We start from the raw sequence: 18841 nt of genomic DNA, 5'->3' as shown, positions 1-18841 counted from the left end.
TATAGTATAAATCTTTTCCTATTCCCCCTCTCTCCAAACTCCTAATTGAGTCCTTTCCCTTATCTTAAGCAGAGAGTTCACCTCTGGCTGATGAGCTGAGCTGGAGTGATCCTGCAGGTAGTGAGAGCTCTCTAACCTCTCCTGCTGCTTCTGTCCTGGGAAAAGTAAACGTCCTGAGTTTTCAGAACTAACTGTACCCTCAAGGGGCTTTCCCAGATGTTTGAAGGAGACCACAGCAAAGTAAATGCTGAGTGAAGCAATGGGAACTTTTGTGTACCTTCACAGCTCAGTACAGGACTATTGTTCTCCGCAGCTCTGCCCACTCCTGCAGCTGCACAGCACAGGGCTCAGGGTAAGGCAGGCACGAGGATGCTGCCAAAGCTGCTGAGTCCTGTTTCTCCTTGAAACTCCGGGGGCAAATGTGCTCAGAGAGTGCTTTCAACATGAATGTTTTCCAGAAGGGACCAGGCCACAGGGGCTTGACTTTCCTTGTGACTCAGTAAGGGTTTAAACTTTTGCCTTGGTAACAGTGTCAAGGTTCATGTTCTGAATGAATTAGCTAGAAGCAGCCTGACAATGTGGTTTCTGGCAGGAGGTTTGATCTGATAACAGCATATCTAGCACCTGCTTCAAGCCTGAAGGTGGTTGCTTAGGTTTTGGCAAGCCTGGGCCAATATCTGAATGTGAAAGGAGGTGTTGAAGACCCTGGTTCACTCTGCTGACTTGGGCACATGACTTGGTTGAATTGGCTTCTCCAACCATCAATATTTCTGTTTGAGATGAGTTACTTCCACTGTGTGACTTGAGCACAGAGTGTGAGCTCTTAGATGCCATTCTAGGACTTGCCTTAGTGAGCATCCAGCCAAAAGAAATTGGGTTCCATCTAAATTCATGTCACCAGTCAGAGGAATTTTGGATGAGACTCACTTCTACCAATGGTGAATGTAGGGTGTGAGAAGTGTCACTGAGTTCAGGGGACAGAGAGCCTTCCTTGTTCTTTAGCTTAGCTTCAGGGAGGAGAAAGGGAAGCTATGAAAATTGGAATGGCAGGAAAACACTTCAGGCTCAGCAAAAAGGGACCAAGGTCTTTAGGGTAACAGCTGATGTTCTTAGGGTAACAACTAAGGTCTTTAGGGTGACATGTCCCTGGTTTCTCTGCAGGGAAAATCCATTTGAGACTTCAGAGGGAACAGGGAACAAATCTTTATGCTGCATAGCTCTCATAGCTGATGAAGTCCCAACCTTCCTCAGTGTCTCCCACTGCCAACTTCCAGAGCTAGTCACGGGATTTCCGTGTGTGTGTGATACTCTTAATCCTGTTTTCTCTTCGTGAATCATTTGAGATCTGTGTTTGATTTCTGTCACTCTCAGATTTATTTTTGGGGTGGTTCTCTGTGTAATTTCCCAAGAGCTGGTTTGGATGAGTGGTTTGCACTGTGTTGGGGAGCACAAAGTCTGGAAGCCAAAAAGTCACCAGACTGATGTTCCTGTAGGTGGGGAAGTTACAGAGATGTCCTGAGCCTTTCACCTCTGAACCAGCTGCTTTAGCAGCCTCTCTGGGAGGTGTGGAAGGGGAGAGGCTGTGCCACTGCCCCCAGCACCAGCTCACCCCAAATTGTCTGTCAGCACAGCAGTCAGAGGAGGCTTGCAAGGTGCACAGGCACAGTCTGAAGACCTAATGCCAAGGAAGATGCAGTGAGAAGGATTTCAGTGTCCATTGGTGATGAGGGAAGGTGTCTGTGCTTCCAGGGTGGCTTTGCAGGCAAGCACAGAATCCTGAGTTCGTGGGATCATCACTGGTCCTGGTCCTATTGCCAAGGTCAGCTCTCAGCATCACAGAGTAGTTGGGGTTGGAAGGAACCTCTGGAGATCATCTATCCAACCTCCCTGTCCAGGCAGGGTCACCTAGAGCAGGTGACACAGGAATGTGTCCAGGTGGGCTTGGAATGTCTCCAGAAAGGAGTCATGATGAGGACTTTGCTTATTTACACTGCCCAGGGACTTCATCTCTAGCGCTGAGCACATCCGAAAGCTTCATCATTTGTTCCTTATCAAAGCTGAGGTATGAATCAGAGCTTGTTTCAGAGGGTGAGGTGGGAGGTGTGAGGCTCACATCAAAATTAAGACAGAAAGAAGAAACAAAACCTCACTGAATTTATTATACTGAGCTTGTTTCAGTGTCACTGAGGCGATTAAAGCCGAAGATGATCCACTCCTCAGGAAGCACATGATAAGCTGCAATTTTGTACACAGGGTTGTCCCCAAAATTTTGGCCTCTGTTCCCAGCCCTACTGCAGATTTCTTGTGGGACCTTGGCAAAGCCATTTTGATGTCTAATCATCTAATCAAACTAGCAGAATTAGTAGTAGTTGTAGTGCTCATTGTAGTCCTGCTCTCTGTTGTACTAACACACCTAAAGCACCTCCAGAAGGTGGTTGGGATTTGGGTGACTCAAACCTCTGGAGATGTCTGATGTCCTTTTGGCTCTGTCCAGGAGCTCCTGGGGTACAGTGGGATGTGATTTACCCAACCTGGCTGCAATGACTCCAGGCCTCGTGTAGGACACTCTGAGCTTTGGTTCTGGATCATTTCTCACGGTGTTTTCACATGCAATGTCAAGCTACAAAGTAAAGACATCACTTAGAGACTCTGTAATCTGAAATAGCAAACCTTTCCCAGTCAAATGTCAGACCTTGTTGCCCCATCAAGGCTCAACTTCTCATTTCCTCTATTCTCCCTTGGTTAGGAAAGCAGTCTGAGAACCTTTTCTCAGCATTGTTGCCTTCCAAACTCTCATTCAAACCTCCAAGGCAGAGATCCATTTATTCGTTTACTTATTGTACTCCCAAAGATAAATGTTTGTGTTTGCAGACCACAAAGTTTTCTCTAATCTCAACCTACTACTTGTATCTTCCTACTCCTTATGGTGTCTGGCAGGACTCAAGTGCTAATATTGACACTTTTAAAAACAAACCCAGAAACCTCACAGACCTCAGCACCAGCAAACCCAACCCCCAGGACATCTGTCAGCAGCATCCAGCCACTTGGAGAGAAGAACTTATTCCCTGGAGGTGAGCTTGGAAGACATCAAATTGATGAGGGAGGAGTGAGTCAAAGCTCAGGTGCAGATGGACAAGGAGAATCTATCCCATAAAGTTGTTGCTGTGAGGCAGAGCAGGGACAGCTCTTGGTTTTACTTCCCCTTGACAGCAGTGTCAGGCTCAGAGTATAAATCCAGCAGTGTTTGCTTAGAGCTTGAGATAAACTATCACTCACTTTATCTTGCATTTCTGTGCTGAGGGAACCCATGACAAGAGGGTTTTAGAGGTTGTTTGACTCTCTGCCACCTGCAGTGAGTTTTGGTGAATCCTCTGCTGGGGAGGTGGGAGATAGAGGCAGTTTGGGGCACTAGGGGAGGAAAGGATGGACTTGGCTACACCAGCTTTGAGCCATCTTTCCATCTCTAGCCATATTTATAGGCTTCAAGTTCATCCATCCTCAAGTTTATAAACAAATCATGACTTGCAAACAGCTGTCAGAGTAAGAGGCAAATATGATTGTTGCAAAGTGATGGTTTTCACCTTTCTCTCTGCTTTTGTCTCTTCCTTTGTACCTCATTAACTAATGGTCCTGAACCAAGTTGCATTTGCCTATAAGATGCATGAAATGAGTAAAACCTTCTGTCTGGAAGAGCTTTCCTTTCACTTGGTGTGGAGTCAGCAAACCACACACACATGGCCCTTTATGTCTTAATGTAGAACTCGAGTGACTTTGTGGATATTCTTTGTTAATATATCAAAAGTTTATGTAGTAGCTGAGTGTAAAACATGGGGATGGAGGGGCATCAGCCACCAGCACAGTGCTGGTGGCTCATCTGAGGAAAACATGTCCCTTTCTTGCAACTTCCTCATTTTAGGTGTTTATGACAACAAGACTTGAGCTGCTTGACTTCATGTTTTGAAAGTATTGATGGAAAGGCCTTAAAATAGTTTAATCCTGAGTCATTTCGTGTTATCCATAGCTTTTCTAAGGTCATTTAGAGTCTACATAAAGGTGAGATGTTATTTTATGTTAGCCACAGCTTTCCTAAGGCCAATTCATGTGCAGTTAGGGGTGAGGTGATAAACATGTATAGAAGCCTTTAATATGAGGCTGTGTATTTACTTTGGTGGGTTATGCAATTTGTCTTCACTTGTACTTCAGAGCTGTGTGTACAAATCTCAGTCTGTGCTTCTGCACAGCCCAAATGTACACAGAGTGTGTTCTCAGACATAAAAATCAGGGCTTATTGCTGCCAGGAACCTGCCTAAAGCCTTGATTTCCCATGTTGCATCCCAGGAGCTCTGTGCTGCCACAATCCAGGGCTTTCCAGAAGGAAACTGCAGCAGAGAACACTCCTAACCCTTCTCTGGCATTGCCTTATGCTCTGACTCAAGCCAAACTCCAATAACTTCCTCCCATATTTCCTGACATTGCCTTGTGCTCTGAGCTTTAAGCAAATCTAAGAGTCTAATTGGGCCTTGGCTCTAGAGTTGAATTTGTCAGGAAGAGATTTGCTGATGTATTATCTTAATTCTACACATTTAAGAGGTTTCTAAACCCAAGTTCCATTAGTTTAGGGAGAAATATGATATTGGTTTTGTAGCACAGATAGGAGAGGCCACAATTTCTTCCTGCTCTGGTGTAACTGAAGTGCCCCTGAAACCAGTTTCAACACTCTTCTGGCTTCAGTGGGCTGTGAGCTACACTCTGGCTTACCTGATCTCCTGTGTGCTGTTAGCTAAGAGGTTCCCTGCGATTACTAAGCACTTCAGCAGCAGAGAGGATGTTCTGCCCTGGGGCTGGGAGTCAGCAGTCATGCAGATATGCAAAATGTGGCTGAACAATGCCCTGGTGCCCGAGAACTGGGGAGGTTGGGGCTGGCCTGGATGGGAGCACTGTGGAGGGACTCAGCCCTTTGGCTTCCCACTCCGATTGCTCTGGGGTTGGTTTCTTTTTTGGGGTACTTTGGGCAAATCTTTGCTCTAGAGGGAGTACAATTGATCATTCATCTTCACTTGATTAATCTCTGGTTTCCCATTAAACGCAGTGTTGATGGTATGTTGCAAAATCATAGATTTCTCAGGGCTGGAGGAGACCTCTAAGACCATCAAGTCCAACCATTCCCCTGTCACTGCTGGGAGCAGATGCTTCACAAAATGAACCTGTTCCAAGAGGTGCTTGGCAGACCTGAGAGGATAAAATTTCTTTAACATACTTCTAACCCAAAGAACTCACCAGATCCTTGTTCTTTTATGGACAGAGAAATTGGAAGAGACGATTTTGGGGCCACGACAAGTCAGTGATTAAAAACTCACCCTGAAGATAAACTCACTGTGCAACCTCCAACAGATTTCTCAGGGAATGAAGCTCCTAATTCAGTGTTATTTGTGAGTATTCATCACGTTGATCTGATTTGTAGAGGAAAGACTGAAGAGCTCTAAGAGGTTATATTCCTGTAGCTAGATAAGACATACTGGTGCTGTTATTAATGCCAAAAACCTCGTTCTGGTAAGTCTCTCTGGGCCTTCCTTCAGCTTTGCAGGCTATTTTGGCAGGGCTGTTTCTTCTTTAGTGGGAAGTGTTGTATTTTGATAAAAACAAAACAGAAAAAAAGGGGTTTCTTTTTTAAATGAAGGACGTCCTGGCTTAATGAGGCTTGAAGTGTTTACAGGTGTTTCCTCACAAGTTCAAATTTAGTGGCCCTGGGGAGTTGAGATTCTCATAAGGCAGGAGCAAAGACTCAAGTTTTGTGTTTTAGAAGGGTTGCACATTTTTAAAGGGCTACACAGACACGGCTTGGGGCTGGTTTGGTGCAGCTGAAGTGTGCAGAGACAAGAGTTACACCACCTCAAGCAGCAGAATGTTGTCTTAGAATCATAGAGTCATCAAGGTTGGAGGAGATCTCAAAGATCAAGTCCAACCATTAACCTGTTAACCTGTTAACCATTAACTGCTGTAACCCCTAAACCCTAAACCATCTCCTCCAGTGTCAAATCCAGATGCCTCTTAAACCCTTCCAGGGCTGATGACTCCACCACCTCCCTTGTTTCTTACCTGAAACAAACCCATCTTAGTGCCCCAGAAAGTCAAAATCTGACGAAAAAACCCTTTGTTCTGCCCATTCTGCTGAACTATTTGTGCAGATCTGTGCTAAGAGCCCCATGAGTGACAGATTCCACCTAGGATTGTTTGCTCAGATACACCTTGGTGACATCTTTTTTTTTTTAATGCATAATATCTTCCAGAGCTCAGTGCTCTTGGAGGAACTGCTGAGCATCATGAAGGAGTGCAGAGAGCAAGGGAAAATCTCGAAGTGGTTGTGGTTGGGAGGATGTGATGACATCAGAGGCTTCAGCGGGAACAGGAGGCTTTTAAAAAGCTGAAAGAAACATCCTGACACTCACTGATCTCATCCCCCACAAGGACTCCAACCCAAGTAGCTATCACACAGCCAAGTTCTCTTCAGCCAGGAGAAAAACAGGCTCCATCCTGCCACAGAATATGCACTGGCAAAAATGTAAGTGAGTTCTGCTTTGTTTTTTTTCCCTAACTCTGCTCCCAGCTGGAGGTTGTCCCGGATAACTCGGCGTGGAGTAGCTGGGGAGGTGATGCTCAGGAGGAGCTGCACAGCTCACAGAGAGGCAGATGACAAGGCATGATGCTGATTTTCCAGCAGGGATCTGAGCACGGGGCACCATTGCTGCTTGCTTGGCATTCAGCACTATGAATCAAGTGAAAGACTATGATTCATAAAAACAATAACAGGATGCAGGTATTATATCAAAGGTTACGGTGGTTACGTACCAGAGAATTTTCCTTTTGAAAAGTGAAACCTGTGAGATACCTTAGTTCTGGGCCTTTTCTTTTTGATATGTGCTGCTTTTCTGGGTTTTTTTTTTTTTTTTTTTTTTTGACTAATCAAAAAGATAAGGAACAAAGCAGTTTGAGGGTGATACAGTTATGACTTGACAGGAAATCAGTTCTCTTGTTTTCAAGAGAATTTCATTCCTCTGGGCCCACCTTGGCTTCAGTGGGTTACTGATCATGACCCAGGTAGGTGTTTGCTGCCCTGGAGGGTTTTCATTCTCACCGTGTGGACCAGTAGATGATGCTCATTTTGGCCACTGTGCTGTCACCCTTTGCCTTTCCCATTACCCTGGAATGACATAACACACCTGATTTCTCTGACACAGAACTAACCTCACCCTTTATATTACAGCTTGGAGTTGGTTTATTGTGCATTTGCCTTTCTGAGCTTGTCAGCAGTTAGAATCAGAGAATCATCATTTTTGGAGGAAACCTCTCAGATCATTGAGTCCAACCATTCACCTGCAGTTAAATCTCTTTGTTACACATTTCTCCTGATGTCTTTTCAGCTGAGCACGTTGGAAGCTCAAATGTGTGTCTGTGAGATGAGATGGTAGTGTAACTCCCTGTAGCAAGAAGCTCTGAGTGCTCTGTCAATCCTGTTTCAGTTTGTCTGGCAAGAATTGAGCAGCCAAGGGAAGCTCTATGGCAACACATCTTTCCCCTTTCTCTTGTGCTGCTTCCAGGCTCAGGATGTAGATGTGGAGCACACTGCAAGGTGGTTACATTCAAACCTTGACTCTAATCTTCCAGCTCAAATGAGTGGGTTGTTTGGGGTGTTTTCAACCAGATGATTAGGTGGAAGAAATTGGTAGCTAAATTGGTGTTTTCCCTTTGCTTTTTCTCTCTGACATGTGAAGTGCTGGGAGGGAAAAGGAATGACAAGTCTGACTGAGATTAAATGATGTCAGCAATTCCCTGCTATAGTTTCTAGGCAAGACAACTTGTGGTCAAAACCTGCCTGTCCCTCTGTGTGCCCTGAGCTTCTCAAGCACTGAATCTTCCTCCTGTAGCAATGTCAGAGCTCCTTTATCCAGCATTGAACTGTTGGAAATCTTGTTAATCTTACCAGTGTTGTTTCTTTTCTATGCCATTAATGATTTCTGTGCATTGTCTTTGAAGGGAGACACAAAGGGTGTTGTGATGACTGGGGACAGGTAGATTGAGTGCAACTACCTGCTCTGCTGGGCATCCCCTGTGTGAGCACAGGAGCATTGCTCAGGGCAGTACAGGTCTTCAGGTGCCAAATTCTAGAGGTTTCAGTGGAATGTAGACTCCTCAGGGGCTCTGTGAGTCTCCTCTTGGTGTCTCTGGGGCACCTCTGTTTTCTGTTAGTGTGACCAGCTGTGACCTCAGGTTTCCTGCTCCAGCTGCTTCAAACCACCTGTGCCCACAGGGATGTTCCTGTGCCCACGTGAGCCATTGGCATTCCAGGGCCTAAGAGGCACCAAGAGTGTTGGAAAGGGACTTTGGACAAGGGCCTGGTGTGACAGGACAAGAGGGAAGGTTTCTCACTGCCAGAGGACAGGGATAGATGGATATTGGGAAGGAATTCTTCTTCACTATGAGGTGTTGAGACACTGGCACAGGTTGCCCAGAGAAGCTGTGGCTGTTCCATCCCTGGGAGTGTTCCAGGCCAGGTTGGATGGGGCTTGGAGCACCCTGGGCTAATGGAACGTGTCCCTGCCCATGAGAGGAGGTGGAACTAGATGATTTTAAGGTCCTTCCAACTCAAACCATTCTACAATTCCCTGAAAATAGGAGGTTTCAAAAGGAATGGTCTAAGTTCCATAGGTTTTCCTCAGCTATGAAAACAAAAACAAACCACCAAAGAACACAAACTCCCCAACCTAAGAGTGACACAAGAACTCCTTCAAACAGCTGTGCCCTCACCTGAGGGCATTTCTCATGGGCATCTCCTGAAGGGCAGTTTCCTGCTCTTTCAGGGGGGGAAGAGGAGGAAAGCTGACAGGGGCAGAGCTTTTCTCTGCAGGGAGCCTCGCATGGCTGGGCCTGTGTGCTGGGAATGGCTCCCCAGGGTCACGGCACACTGCACTTCTCTGCAGGACTGGGGCCCAGAGCTTCCTCTCAGCACAGCCCGGAGCGTCTCAGCCCGAAAGCATCTCCTCCCACAGCACCCCAGAACTGACTGCTCGGGGCTCCCCAGCTGTGGCATGATCCTCAAGCCCCCAGGGATGGAGAATGTATGGGCAGCACTGGCTGCTTTCCACTTGTGTGTCTTTACTTGTTTGTCTTTACTTGTTTACCCCTGGTTGAATTTGGAGAACAACATAGAATCATAGAGTGTCAAGGGGTTGGAATGGAGCTTAGACCCCATTCAGCCTCAACCCCTGCTCTGGGCAGGGACACCTCCCACCAGAGCAGATTGTTCAAGGTTTCATCCAACCTGGAATGAACACTGCCAGGGTTGGGGCAGCCACAGCCTCCCTGGACAACCTGGGCCAGTGTCTCACCACCCTCACAGGGAAAACTTCTTAAAGGTTCTTGTTGTGAAAGGGTAGGGAATAAGTTTGAAATTCTGCAAGAATTTCACATTCAGGTGATGCTTTTGCCTATGTCAAAGTGCTCTGGACACTCAAGTCCTGCTCTGTGGCTGCTCAGATTCCCTTGCCACTATGACATGTGGGTTCACACCTTGGTAAGTCTCTTCCCGAATTTTTTTTTCATATGAATCAAAGCTTCTCTGCCCACAGCAGCTGTGGGACTAGACACAGCCCCTCTGAAAGTATCAGCTAATGAGACTGAGAGCTGAAGCTGCAAAGTGCTGCACCTTGTGGGTGATGCATGTGGTAAAGTCCCAGCAGGAAAGATGGACAGTGTGAGAGCTGAGCCCATCCATGCCTTGCACAGCAGGTGTCAAACTCTACGAATGACCACAGCAGCAATTCAATGGAAAACTTGCATTACTCAAATGGAAAGAGCATTATGGGCTGGGAGGAATTAGGACGTGAGGGTGAGACTTATGGTTAAGGCACTTTCTGTCTCTCTCAGCTTCCCCTTTGCTATAGGAGTTCTCTTATTCTGAAACAGAAAACTTTTAGTAGCCTTCACCACTGCATGGCCAATGCATCCAACTCTTATTTGGCACTTGGAAGTTCTGTTTTGGAGGGTTTTTGTTAGAGTAGCCCGAGCAGCAGGGATTACTGGCCAGGCTTTCACCTTGTTTCCCAAGAGACTTCACATCTGCCCTTGATTCTTGCTTCTATTGGGAAAAATCCCAAGTTAATGTTTCATTTGTCAACCTGCAGCACCTTCCTTGTGTGGGAACCACAGTGCTCTCCTGAATTCCACTCTCTTGGATCACATTAGGTGTGAAGACCTTTTCAAAAGGAGTTGTCAAAACCATTCTGTGCCCCCCAGGAATAGAGCAGATCCAAGGGCACATGGATCTGCCTGAATCCAAGGCTAATTGGATCCTTGACAAACCTTCCACCAGCAGAGGAACACCTGAAAACAAAGCTATTGGGCATAAATCTGATATACACCATGTCAAATGAATGATTTGCTGACTTTGGTAGCTCTAATGTGAGGTGAGAGGGCAGACAGAGACCTGGCCAAGTACTGCCCTTCGCTGCTGGGAAGTAAGTGAAATATTTAGTCTATTGATTCAATTCTGCTCAGAAGCCTCCTGAGTTCATGTCCTTATGCTAAGCAATGAACCAGCACCCAGCCCATGAACTCATGCCCTGAGTTCTGCCTGCTGTAAAACAGATTCTCTGCTCAGATGTTGGTTTGGTGCTTTATTGAAATCCTCACCCTTACTGCATCAACCTCTAGAAATGCTAATCCACTCCAGTTTTCCTTGGGGTTGTCTCCAGCTTTGAAGGGAGATTTGGGTCGTGTCAGATGCACAGAAGAACTGCATGTTCAGCCCTTGATGTGCAAACCTGAGGCCCTGAGACATATCTTTTGGGATGGGAAGGCTGATGATGAGTTACTCAAGGAAGCAAAGGCCAAATGGAACTCAGATGGACATTCCTGAGCCATTCCATGATTTATTGGGCACTGTTGTGTCTGAGCACAGTCTGGAAGGTTAATCATTGCTAGGACCAGCCAGAGAATGTGTCAGCCCAGGTGTGTGTTAGTCAGTTCAGTGCAGGGACCTGGCACAGCCACCTAAGCCTGTTGGCACCAACACAACTCGCTGGAATGGATCTTGGTAGAGAGAACTGTTTTCGTGCAGGGACCTGGCACAGCCACCTAAGACTGTTGGCACCAACACAACTCGCTGGGATGGATCTTGGTAGAGAGAACTGGTTTTTGTCTCCAAGGGCTTGAGCTGCAGATGGGTCACCAGTGTGTTTCACTTCTGACTAATTGGCTGGATCAGTTCAAAAATGGACATGTCCTGAAGGATGCTGAGGGGCAGGGATGGAATTGGAATGAAGAATATCTCTCCTGAGTGACTCCCTGGAGTGTTACTCTCTGGGATCTTGGACACTTCAATGCATTTCAGTGCTTTGTTTCCCTGCCCTGGAATTACCACAAGGCAGAGATAAAACAATCCCTCTGTTTTTTCACTCCTAGTAACATATTAATGGAAACTGTGCAATTAGCCAGGGAATCATGACCATGATGAACCATTTAGTCCCTTGTTTGATGGGCATTGATGTCTCATTGTTAAGGTTTTGGTTAGAGTCTAAACATCCAAGAAGTGTCTACCAAGATAAGCCACTTTCTTCTTTCTATTAGCCAAAGTTTACTGTGCCTGATAGAAATCATAATTTTCTCTTCAATATCCAAACCATTAACAGTAGTTTGTTAAATGAAATCAATTTTGCTTGTCATTCAGAGTTAGTGATTGCTCTCTGAGGTTACTGCAAATAGGGACAAGTTTCCTATTGTGTTTCTATTCAAGTGTTTATTATACTGGAGGAGAAAGCAGCAAAGAGAATTATATTTACACTGTTAACACTGACCAATTGCTAATCTTATCACATGTTGGTGTGTGAGCAAAGAAACTAAAGCTTCTGAAGCAGAGACAAGTGTGGCATTTGGTGCTGCTGGCAGGGAGGGAGACAGGCAAAGTCTGAGAGATTAGCAGTGTATTTCAAAGTGAAAACTGCCTGCTGGGAAATCACTGACTTGGTTGAAAGGCTGAAGGTTGAAATTGGGCTGCAGTTCATGTGTGTGTGAAGGCCAGTGGTGCTGATGTGAAGTTTAGTGATCTGAAACTGGTCATGCTTCGATGCTCACAACCTTCCAGCAGCTGTTTGGCCACTGTCTTCCCTCCAGTTTCAGCAAGGGTTAGATCAAAATGTGGAGGAAGACACATTTTGAAGGTGCTTGGTTTAGCTTTTGGCAGTGTCTTGGTTGGCTCTCTCTGGCTGGTCTGTTCCTCAGAGCAGCAGTTCAGGTGTGTTATCAAGCAGCACATTTCTCTGTCCAGTCCATAGAGATACTGCACTGCCAGGAATCTGGGGATGGCAAACATCATGTCAACATGAGATGTTGTTGGCTGTTGAACTGGATGCTATAGACATAGAATCATTAAGGTTGGAAAAGACCTCCTAGATCATCAAGTCCAACCTTTGACTGAATCTCACCATGCCCAATAAACCACCTCGTGAACTTGTGTTTTAACACTTCCAGGGGTGGTGACTCCATCACTTCCCTGTGAGCCTGTTCCAGTGCTTGACCACCTTTTCAGTGACCAGTTTCTCCACCTCTCAGCTTCTCCAGAGCCCATGAAGACCAAGGTTTACAGGATTAGGACCCAACATATCGGTCTGCTCAGAGTTTTCCTCACCTTGGGCAAAGGGTCTTGCCAAACTCATTCCTAAAGCTCTTGTCAGCCAGGCTAGAGCTGCTCCCCAAAACCAGACAGCAAGATCCCCATGGGCTGTGCCTGTGATGTTCAACACTAATTGGACTCACCCATCAGAAGATGCATTTTTCCCCATCAATCAGCAGAGGGATAAGCAGTGCAGAGAGATGTGTGTGTAGACCTTACAGACTCTAATGGAGTTGTCAAATATTCATCCAGAGCCTACTGAAATTGGCAGCCTGGAAACTTGTCTGTGCAGTCTGGATGCTTTCAGGCTGACTTGCAAAGCAGTCTGGAATCCAACATCATTATGGGCTTTCTTCTGCTGTCACTTAGAGCTAGTGGAACTGCTGCACTTGGTCCCTTTCCAGTAGCTGTGCTGTTATCCAGACACTTTGAAAGATTGCTCAGAAAACTTCAAGGCTTGTGCTGGGCTTTTGTGGCCACTCAACAAACACAGTAAGTGATAACATTGATGAAAGGAGCCTCAGCCTGTACACACACCAGGGATTTGGGAGGCAAAAGCATTGCACTGAGCCAGAATAGAATGTGGAAACTATTGCAAAGCTTCCTACTGGTTGGGTAAGATTCCTTCTCTTCTTTCTTGATCTGGAATCTTTCATACTGCTCCAGCCTCAGAAAGGAGTTACTAATCAAGACCCAGTGCCTGTTAAAGAGCAGAATCTGGTTGTTCTGTGCTCCATGAGACAAACAGAACACTTGGGCACTGGAGCACATGTGCTGCTGCTCCTTTCGTGAGAGTGGAATTTGGGCACGTGGACTTTGGTGCCTTTGTAGCTCATGACTTCAACAGAAATAGCATCGAAACTTAGTCCAAGACAGACTTCAGAGCTCAGCTAGAGCTTCATGTAAGGAGTTGGACACTAATAAATCCAGGAACTTCCTTTCCAAGGCTGATTTAATGGGCATTATTTCTCCAACTGCTGATGTTTGTGAGTGCTCATGTCTCTTCTGCTTGCTAAGGAATTGCACTCTGAAGCCAGAAGTCATTTTGCTGTGGTTCATGTGCAGTGCTCAGACCCCATACCCCCCTGAGCAGTGGAAAAGCAGCTGTGCTAGCATTATTTTTATTTCTGGAGGTCAGCTTGGGGGAACTGAAATATCTTCTGCAGACTCTGGTTTTTTCTCTTTATTTTTTTGGTTACTCTGCTTACACCGGAAACTCTGATAGGTATATTTGTCAGCTTTTACAGTAAATTTCTGCTCTCCCATCCCCCAAACCTGGAGCCAGAAACTGCCAGCCTTCCCCACCCTAATTCTGCAGGGGGCCCTGTCAAACCACCGTGGGGACAAGATGCTCCCCAAGAGGTTGAGTTGTGCCTCTCAGGTCACATAGAGCAGAGCTCAGATTTGTGGAGTTGGTGGAGTTGATGTCTTCATGCAGCATCAAGAACAGCAGCACTGTCTGACTCTGAGCACCTTTTCAGGAGAGTACAAATAAGTAACCTCCAAATGTAATTGATCTCTCATAAGAAGAAGGAAACTCCTTTGTGAAGGTCTTTATTTCAGACCTCCTGCCTGAGATTCAGCTCTTTCTCAGAATTCCCAGTGCATTTCTTAGCACTATAATTTCACTCGAGTGAATGAATCCCAATTAAATTTACAAAGCCAAATATCAAGTGTATGAAAAGCCCTTGTGGATGTTTGTGTGGAGAATTTAAGTGACCTTAGTTCTCTTTACCAACTGCATTTCCAAAGCTACAGGATTCACAGTAACCTCATTTCAAGTGCCACAAAGAATGTCCACAGAAAGCTAAGGGAGATCAGGCAAAGGCTGGAAAATCATCTTTCTCCAGCTGCTGTTTGAAAGCAAAATATTTCCCCATGTGCATAAAGGTAATGAAGGCAACAGTTCCATGCATAAATGTACCACCCTCTGGTACCAAAAGGATTTATAATGGCAATTCAAGATTTCAGGATTGAATTGTATCCAGTGAGTCAAAAGGAGTTAATGGAAGAGCCAAGGGGAAGGAAAAGGATTTAAGGTTCTTTTAAAAGAAGTTAGAGCAGAAATATTTATTCTCTTGGATAATTTTTGAGATTAATTTACAGTCTGTAAATTTAGACTCAGTTTTTCTCCTCCCAGGAAGATGTAACAGAAACATCTCAGTGTGCACATAACTACAGATAACTGGGAGAGGTGATCTGAGGTGAAATGACCAAGAAAGGGAGATGAGACACTGGAATGTGCTGCCCTGGGAGGTGGTGGAGTCACTGTCCCTGGAGGGGTTTGAGGAGAGACTCAGTGCCATGCTCTGGTTCACATGGGGGTGTTGGTCACAGGTTGGATGATCTCAGAGGGCTTTCCCAACCTTAATGATTGTGATTCTGTGATTCATCTTGACCTGTGATGCGAAGCACAGAACGTAAATCTAAATCAGTGCCCCTGGAGTGGAATAATGCTTTGAGATCTGAGCTGTCTGTCCTCCTGCACTTCAGAAAACCAAGGCCCAGTTGGCATCTTTAAAAATGGAAAACTTATCCATTAGCATATTTACACACCAAAGTGCAGCAAAAAGGGGCAGGGAGGCACTGCTATCGGTGGCTTGGCAAATATCAGGCCTCCCTGAGCTCTGATATCCCATGGTTTCCTTCTGCTATCAATTCCCTCCAAGTGCTCCATGGAAAATATGGGTTGTTAATGTTGGTTAATGAAGGAACCTGCTCCCTCTGCTCTCACTTCTCACCTGGGGCTGTGAGAGACCTTTGTAGCTGGCTGCAAGCTTTAGTCTTCAAAGTGGAGCAGAGTTTAGGGGCAGAAACTCTGAGGTTTATGGCTAGAAGCTCTGAGATGTGGTGTCAATACAACACATCCCAGGGCAGCAAGTCCTACACCTCCTGGGCAGGCTATGAGCAAAGTCTGTTTGGAACAGAACACGACTCTGGTCCAGGATGGCACTTCAGTATGTGCCTGTTCTCATATCTCTGAGTTATGTCCAGTTAGTGATGCTTAAATGGCTTTCCAGGTGAGGATGCTTTTCTAATTTGGGTTGAATTTATACCTTGTGTCTAAACACTGAATATAATTCTCTTAAGTACCTAATCTCTCTTTTTTTTCTGTCTCTGCTTGCCCAACAATTGATATATGTCTACCATAGACTCCCCTGTGTCTGTCATAGACTAGACATCCACAGAGTCATAGACCTGTTGGCTATGCTCAGCCTGATTTGCCCTTCAGGTGTGTGTAAAGATGCACTGAGCAACACAAAGCAGATCCACCAGTGAAGTCAGGAGCAACTCAACCTGCACCATCCACACTGACTGGCACAGCCTGGTGGGATTTGGGCTCTCTGAAAGGAAACTAAATGTCATCCACTTTCTTTTCCCTCAGCTTCTGCTCCAGACCAGCAGCCACAGCCTCGTCCCTACCAGGGTGTCCGTGTGAAGGAGCCAGTGAAGGAGCTGCTGAAGAGGAAAAGGGGCAATGTCCACAATGCCAATGCAGCAGCAGCTCCAGCGGTAGGAGACAACACAAACACAGGAGGGAAATGCTCCTTAGTAGCTAAATGATCGCCCAGCCCTGACAATGAAAGAAATCTTTGCACCTCTAAAGCATTTGAAGGCTCTGCAGCCTGGTGATGCCATTTGCTTATCTCTGAGTGGAGTGACTTCAGTGTGCTGAGCACCTTCAGTCAGCACTGACTTAATGGAAAGGGGAAAGTGCTTTGCATTTGGCAGGATCTGATGCCCAGGCACAGAAAGTGGTTTGGAAGTTAAGCAGCTGGTCGAGGGCACAAAGAGAGCTCAGCCAGAGCCATTCTTGGCTATTTGCTGCTTAGTTTCAGCCTGTCTTTGTCCTGCCAGGAGGAAGCAGGTTGGCTCCTCTCCCCAGAGGAATTCCCTCTGCAGCACAAGGTTTACATAGTGTTCAAGGCCCCTTTGAGCTGAGGGGATGTGTGGCCTTTGGCTAGTCCCACAAAAGCAGGGCTGGGGTTGTGTGTCCTGGCTGCCAGGCTCAATTTCCTGGCCCTTGGGTAGAGGTGGGTGGGAAAATTCAGGCACTGACACTGCAGTAGTCTCAGATAATCAGCTGATAACACCTAATATGCTTTGCCCTCAGTGCTTCTCTGAGGGCAATGAATTAAATGTTGATGGTCTTAATCTCTGCATATTTTCTTTTCTCTTCCAGGTTGTTTTGCCCCATCAGCCACTTCCTTCTTATTCCTCAATGGGTAATGTATCCCTGACTCTCTAAGTGTTTGGAAGGGAAGGTTGTGCTGAGCTGGGATTAATCCTCTCCTGTTTTTCAGGCCAGCCTTGCATTGACATGGATGCTGCTGCCCCTACATTGCCTGTCCCAGAGGAAGGAGCTCCCTGCTCTGGCTGGATCTCCCAGCCCTCTCCCACACCCCTGCAGCCTCTCCCTCAGTGGACCTCTTACCCTGAGTACATGTCCCACGAAGCTGTGAGCTGTCCCTGCACTGCAGACATGTATGTTCAGCCCATGTGTCCCAGCTACACCTTGGTTGGACCTTCATCTGTGCTGACTTACACTTCTCAGCCACTGATCACCAATTTTGCAGTAAGTCCAAACTACCGAGGCAAAAATGACAGTAAATTGCCAATCTTCTAGCAAGAGCTGTGGGGACTGACTGGTGCAGTTAGTCTAATTGATTTAGTTACTCTAATATGTGTGTGTTTGCATCTATGCCATGCAGTTGTTGTAGGCACTGTGCTGGGCAGTAGTATGGTTTGAGTAGGGCAAAAGGTTGTGGTTGGACTGGAATCAAGCAAAATTCACTGCCCTTTTCCCAGCTCTCTGCACTCCTCCAGTCTGAGCAGAGATTCCAAGCTTAAAGAAAAAGGAAAATGGGATTCCAGGGAACACATCCAGCAGGTGAAGCAGGGACAAGGACTTGGTAATAAATCTGTCAGGTGTTGCTGTTTAGCAGTGGAAGAGCAAAGTCAAAACAGCATGTAAAGATAGCAGAATATTTGGATTCAGGCCAGACAAGATGTGTTTGGCTGGCCCAAGATGATTTGCTCCTCCTTAGAGGAGAAAGGCAGAGAGTTCTGTCTCTATGGAACACAAGCAGCTGATTTTCCCTTTTGGTGTTTCAGTTTAGCTGCTGTAACAGCCCCAGAAAATCACCCCCAGCCCATGTCTGTCCCCTCTGGCCTTCACTGCTGAGCAAGGGCTGTTGTGGCTCTGCCTGAGCTGACACAGCTGCTTAGGATGTGCTGCCCCAGAGGCCAGAACAACTTCCTTCAGCCTCATGGCAGCAAAGTCATGTCTCTGCCTTCAGCTTGCAAGAGAGAGTGTTGAGAAGGCAATTTCCAGCACAGGGTGTAACTGTCTCATGGGCTTACAGCGAGGGGAGAGTGGGAACAGAAAGCTAGAGGGAACCTGACGTGAGTGTGAGCTCGTGGCAGCACCTGGGACACCCACAGCCACTGCTCTCAGGGGAGCCCATGTGGGAAAAGTGTCACACTCAGTGCAGAGCTCATCTTCATGTTAGGGAGAAGTTGTTCATATTAGGAAGAAATTTTTCAATGTGAGGGTGGGGAGACACTGGCACAGGTTGCCCAGGGAGGCTGTGGCTGTCCCAACCCTGGCAATGTTCATTCCAGGTTGGATGAGCCTTGAGCAACCTGCTCTGGTGGGAGGTGTCCCTGCCCAGGGCAGGGGTTGGGGTTGGATGATCCCTAAACTCCATTCCAACCCTTTAACATTCTATGCTTCACCCAGAGAGACAGGACAAGGGATGCTGGAAGTAAGACAAACATCCCTAGCCTGTTTTATGTCCTCCCTTGCCCCATATGACCAATAGTTTTCTTTTGCTCTGTTCTCTCCTGCTCTCCCAGCCCAGAAGCACCACCCCTGCTGTCGTGCCTCAGCTGGAGGGGTCGGAGCAGCAGGCAACGCTCACCTACTTCCCCTTCCCATGGGCACAGCCCCTCTCTGCCCTGCCAGCCTCCCCTCTGCAGTACCAGCCAGCTTCTTCCACACTGCCAGGGCCCCAGTTTGTGCCTGTGCCCATCTCCATCCCTGAGCCAGCCCCCCAGGAGCTGGAGGACGCCCGACGAGCCATTGGAGCGTTGCCCATCGAGAAGTTGCTGCTGGAAGACGAAGACAACGATACGTATGTGTTAAACCATGCTCTCTCTGTTGAAGGGCTTTAA

At 46.7% G+C, this 18841-nt stretch overlaps 1 protein-coding gene across 1 annotated transcript; it reads left to right on the top strand.

Annotated features, from left to right (window-relative positions):
• Window positions 1-6543: 6543 nt before the first annotated feature.
• On the top strand, window positions 6544-18841 carry POU2AF1 (POU class 2 associating factor 1). The gene is made up of 5 exons (XM_009081243.1): window positions 6544-6559; window positions 16050-16177; window positions 16848-16890; window positions 16969-17240; window positions 18524-18841. The coding sequence occupies exons 1-5, from the start codon at window positions 6544-6546 to the stop codon at window positions 18839-18841; spliced, it is 777 nt and encodes a 258-aa protein (XP_009079491.1).

The sequence above is a fragment of the Acanthisitta chloris genome, unplaced genomic scaffold (assembly GCF_000695815.1).
Source record: "Acanthisitta chloris isolate BGI_N310 unplaced genomic scaffold, ASM69581v1 scaffold19218, whole genome shotgun sequence".
Taxonomy (NCBI): Eukaryota; Metazoa; Chordata; class Aves; order Passeriformes; family Acanthisittidae; genus Acanthisitta; species Acanthisitta chloris.
The sequence above is the reverse complement of the archived record's forward strand: the minus strand, read 5'-3'. Positions and strand labels throughout refer to the sequence as shown.

Excerpts from the sequence above, each read along its gene's own strand:
- POU2AF1 (XM_009081243.1), top strand. Across the intron at positions 16,891-16,968 it reads TCCTTCTTATTCCTCAATGG|GCCAGCCTTGCATTGACATG; the intron begins GTAATGTATCCC and ends CCTGTTTTTCAG. Across the intron at positions 17,241-18,523 it reads CACTGATCACCAATTTTGCA|CCCAGAAGCACCACCCCTGC; the intron begins GTAAGTCCAAAC and ends CTGCTCTCCCAG.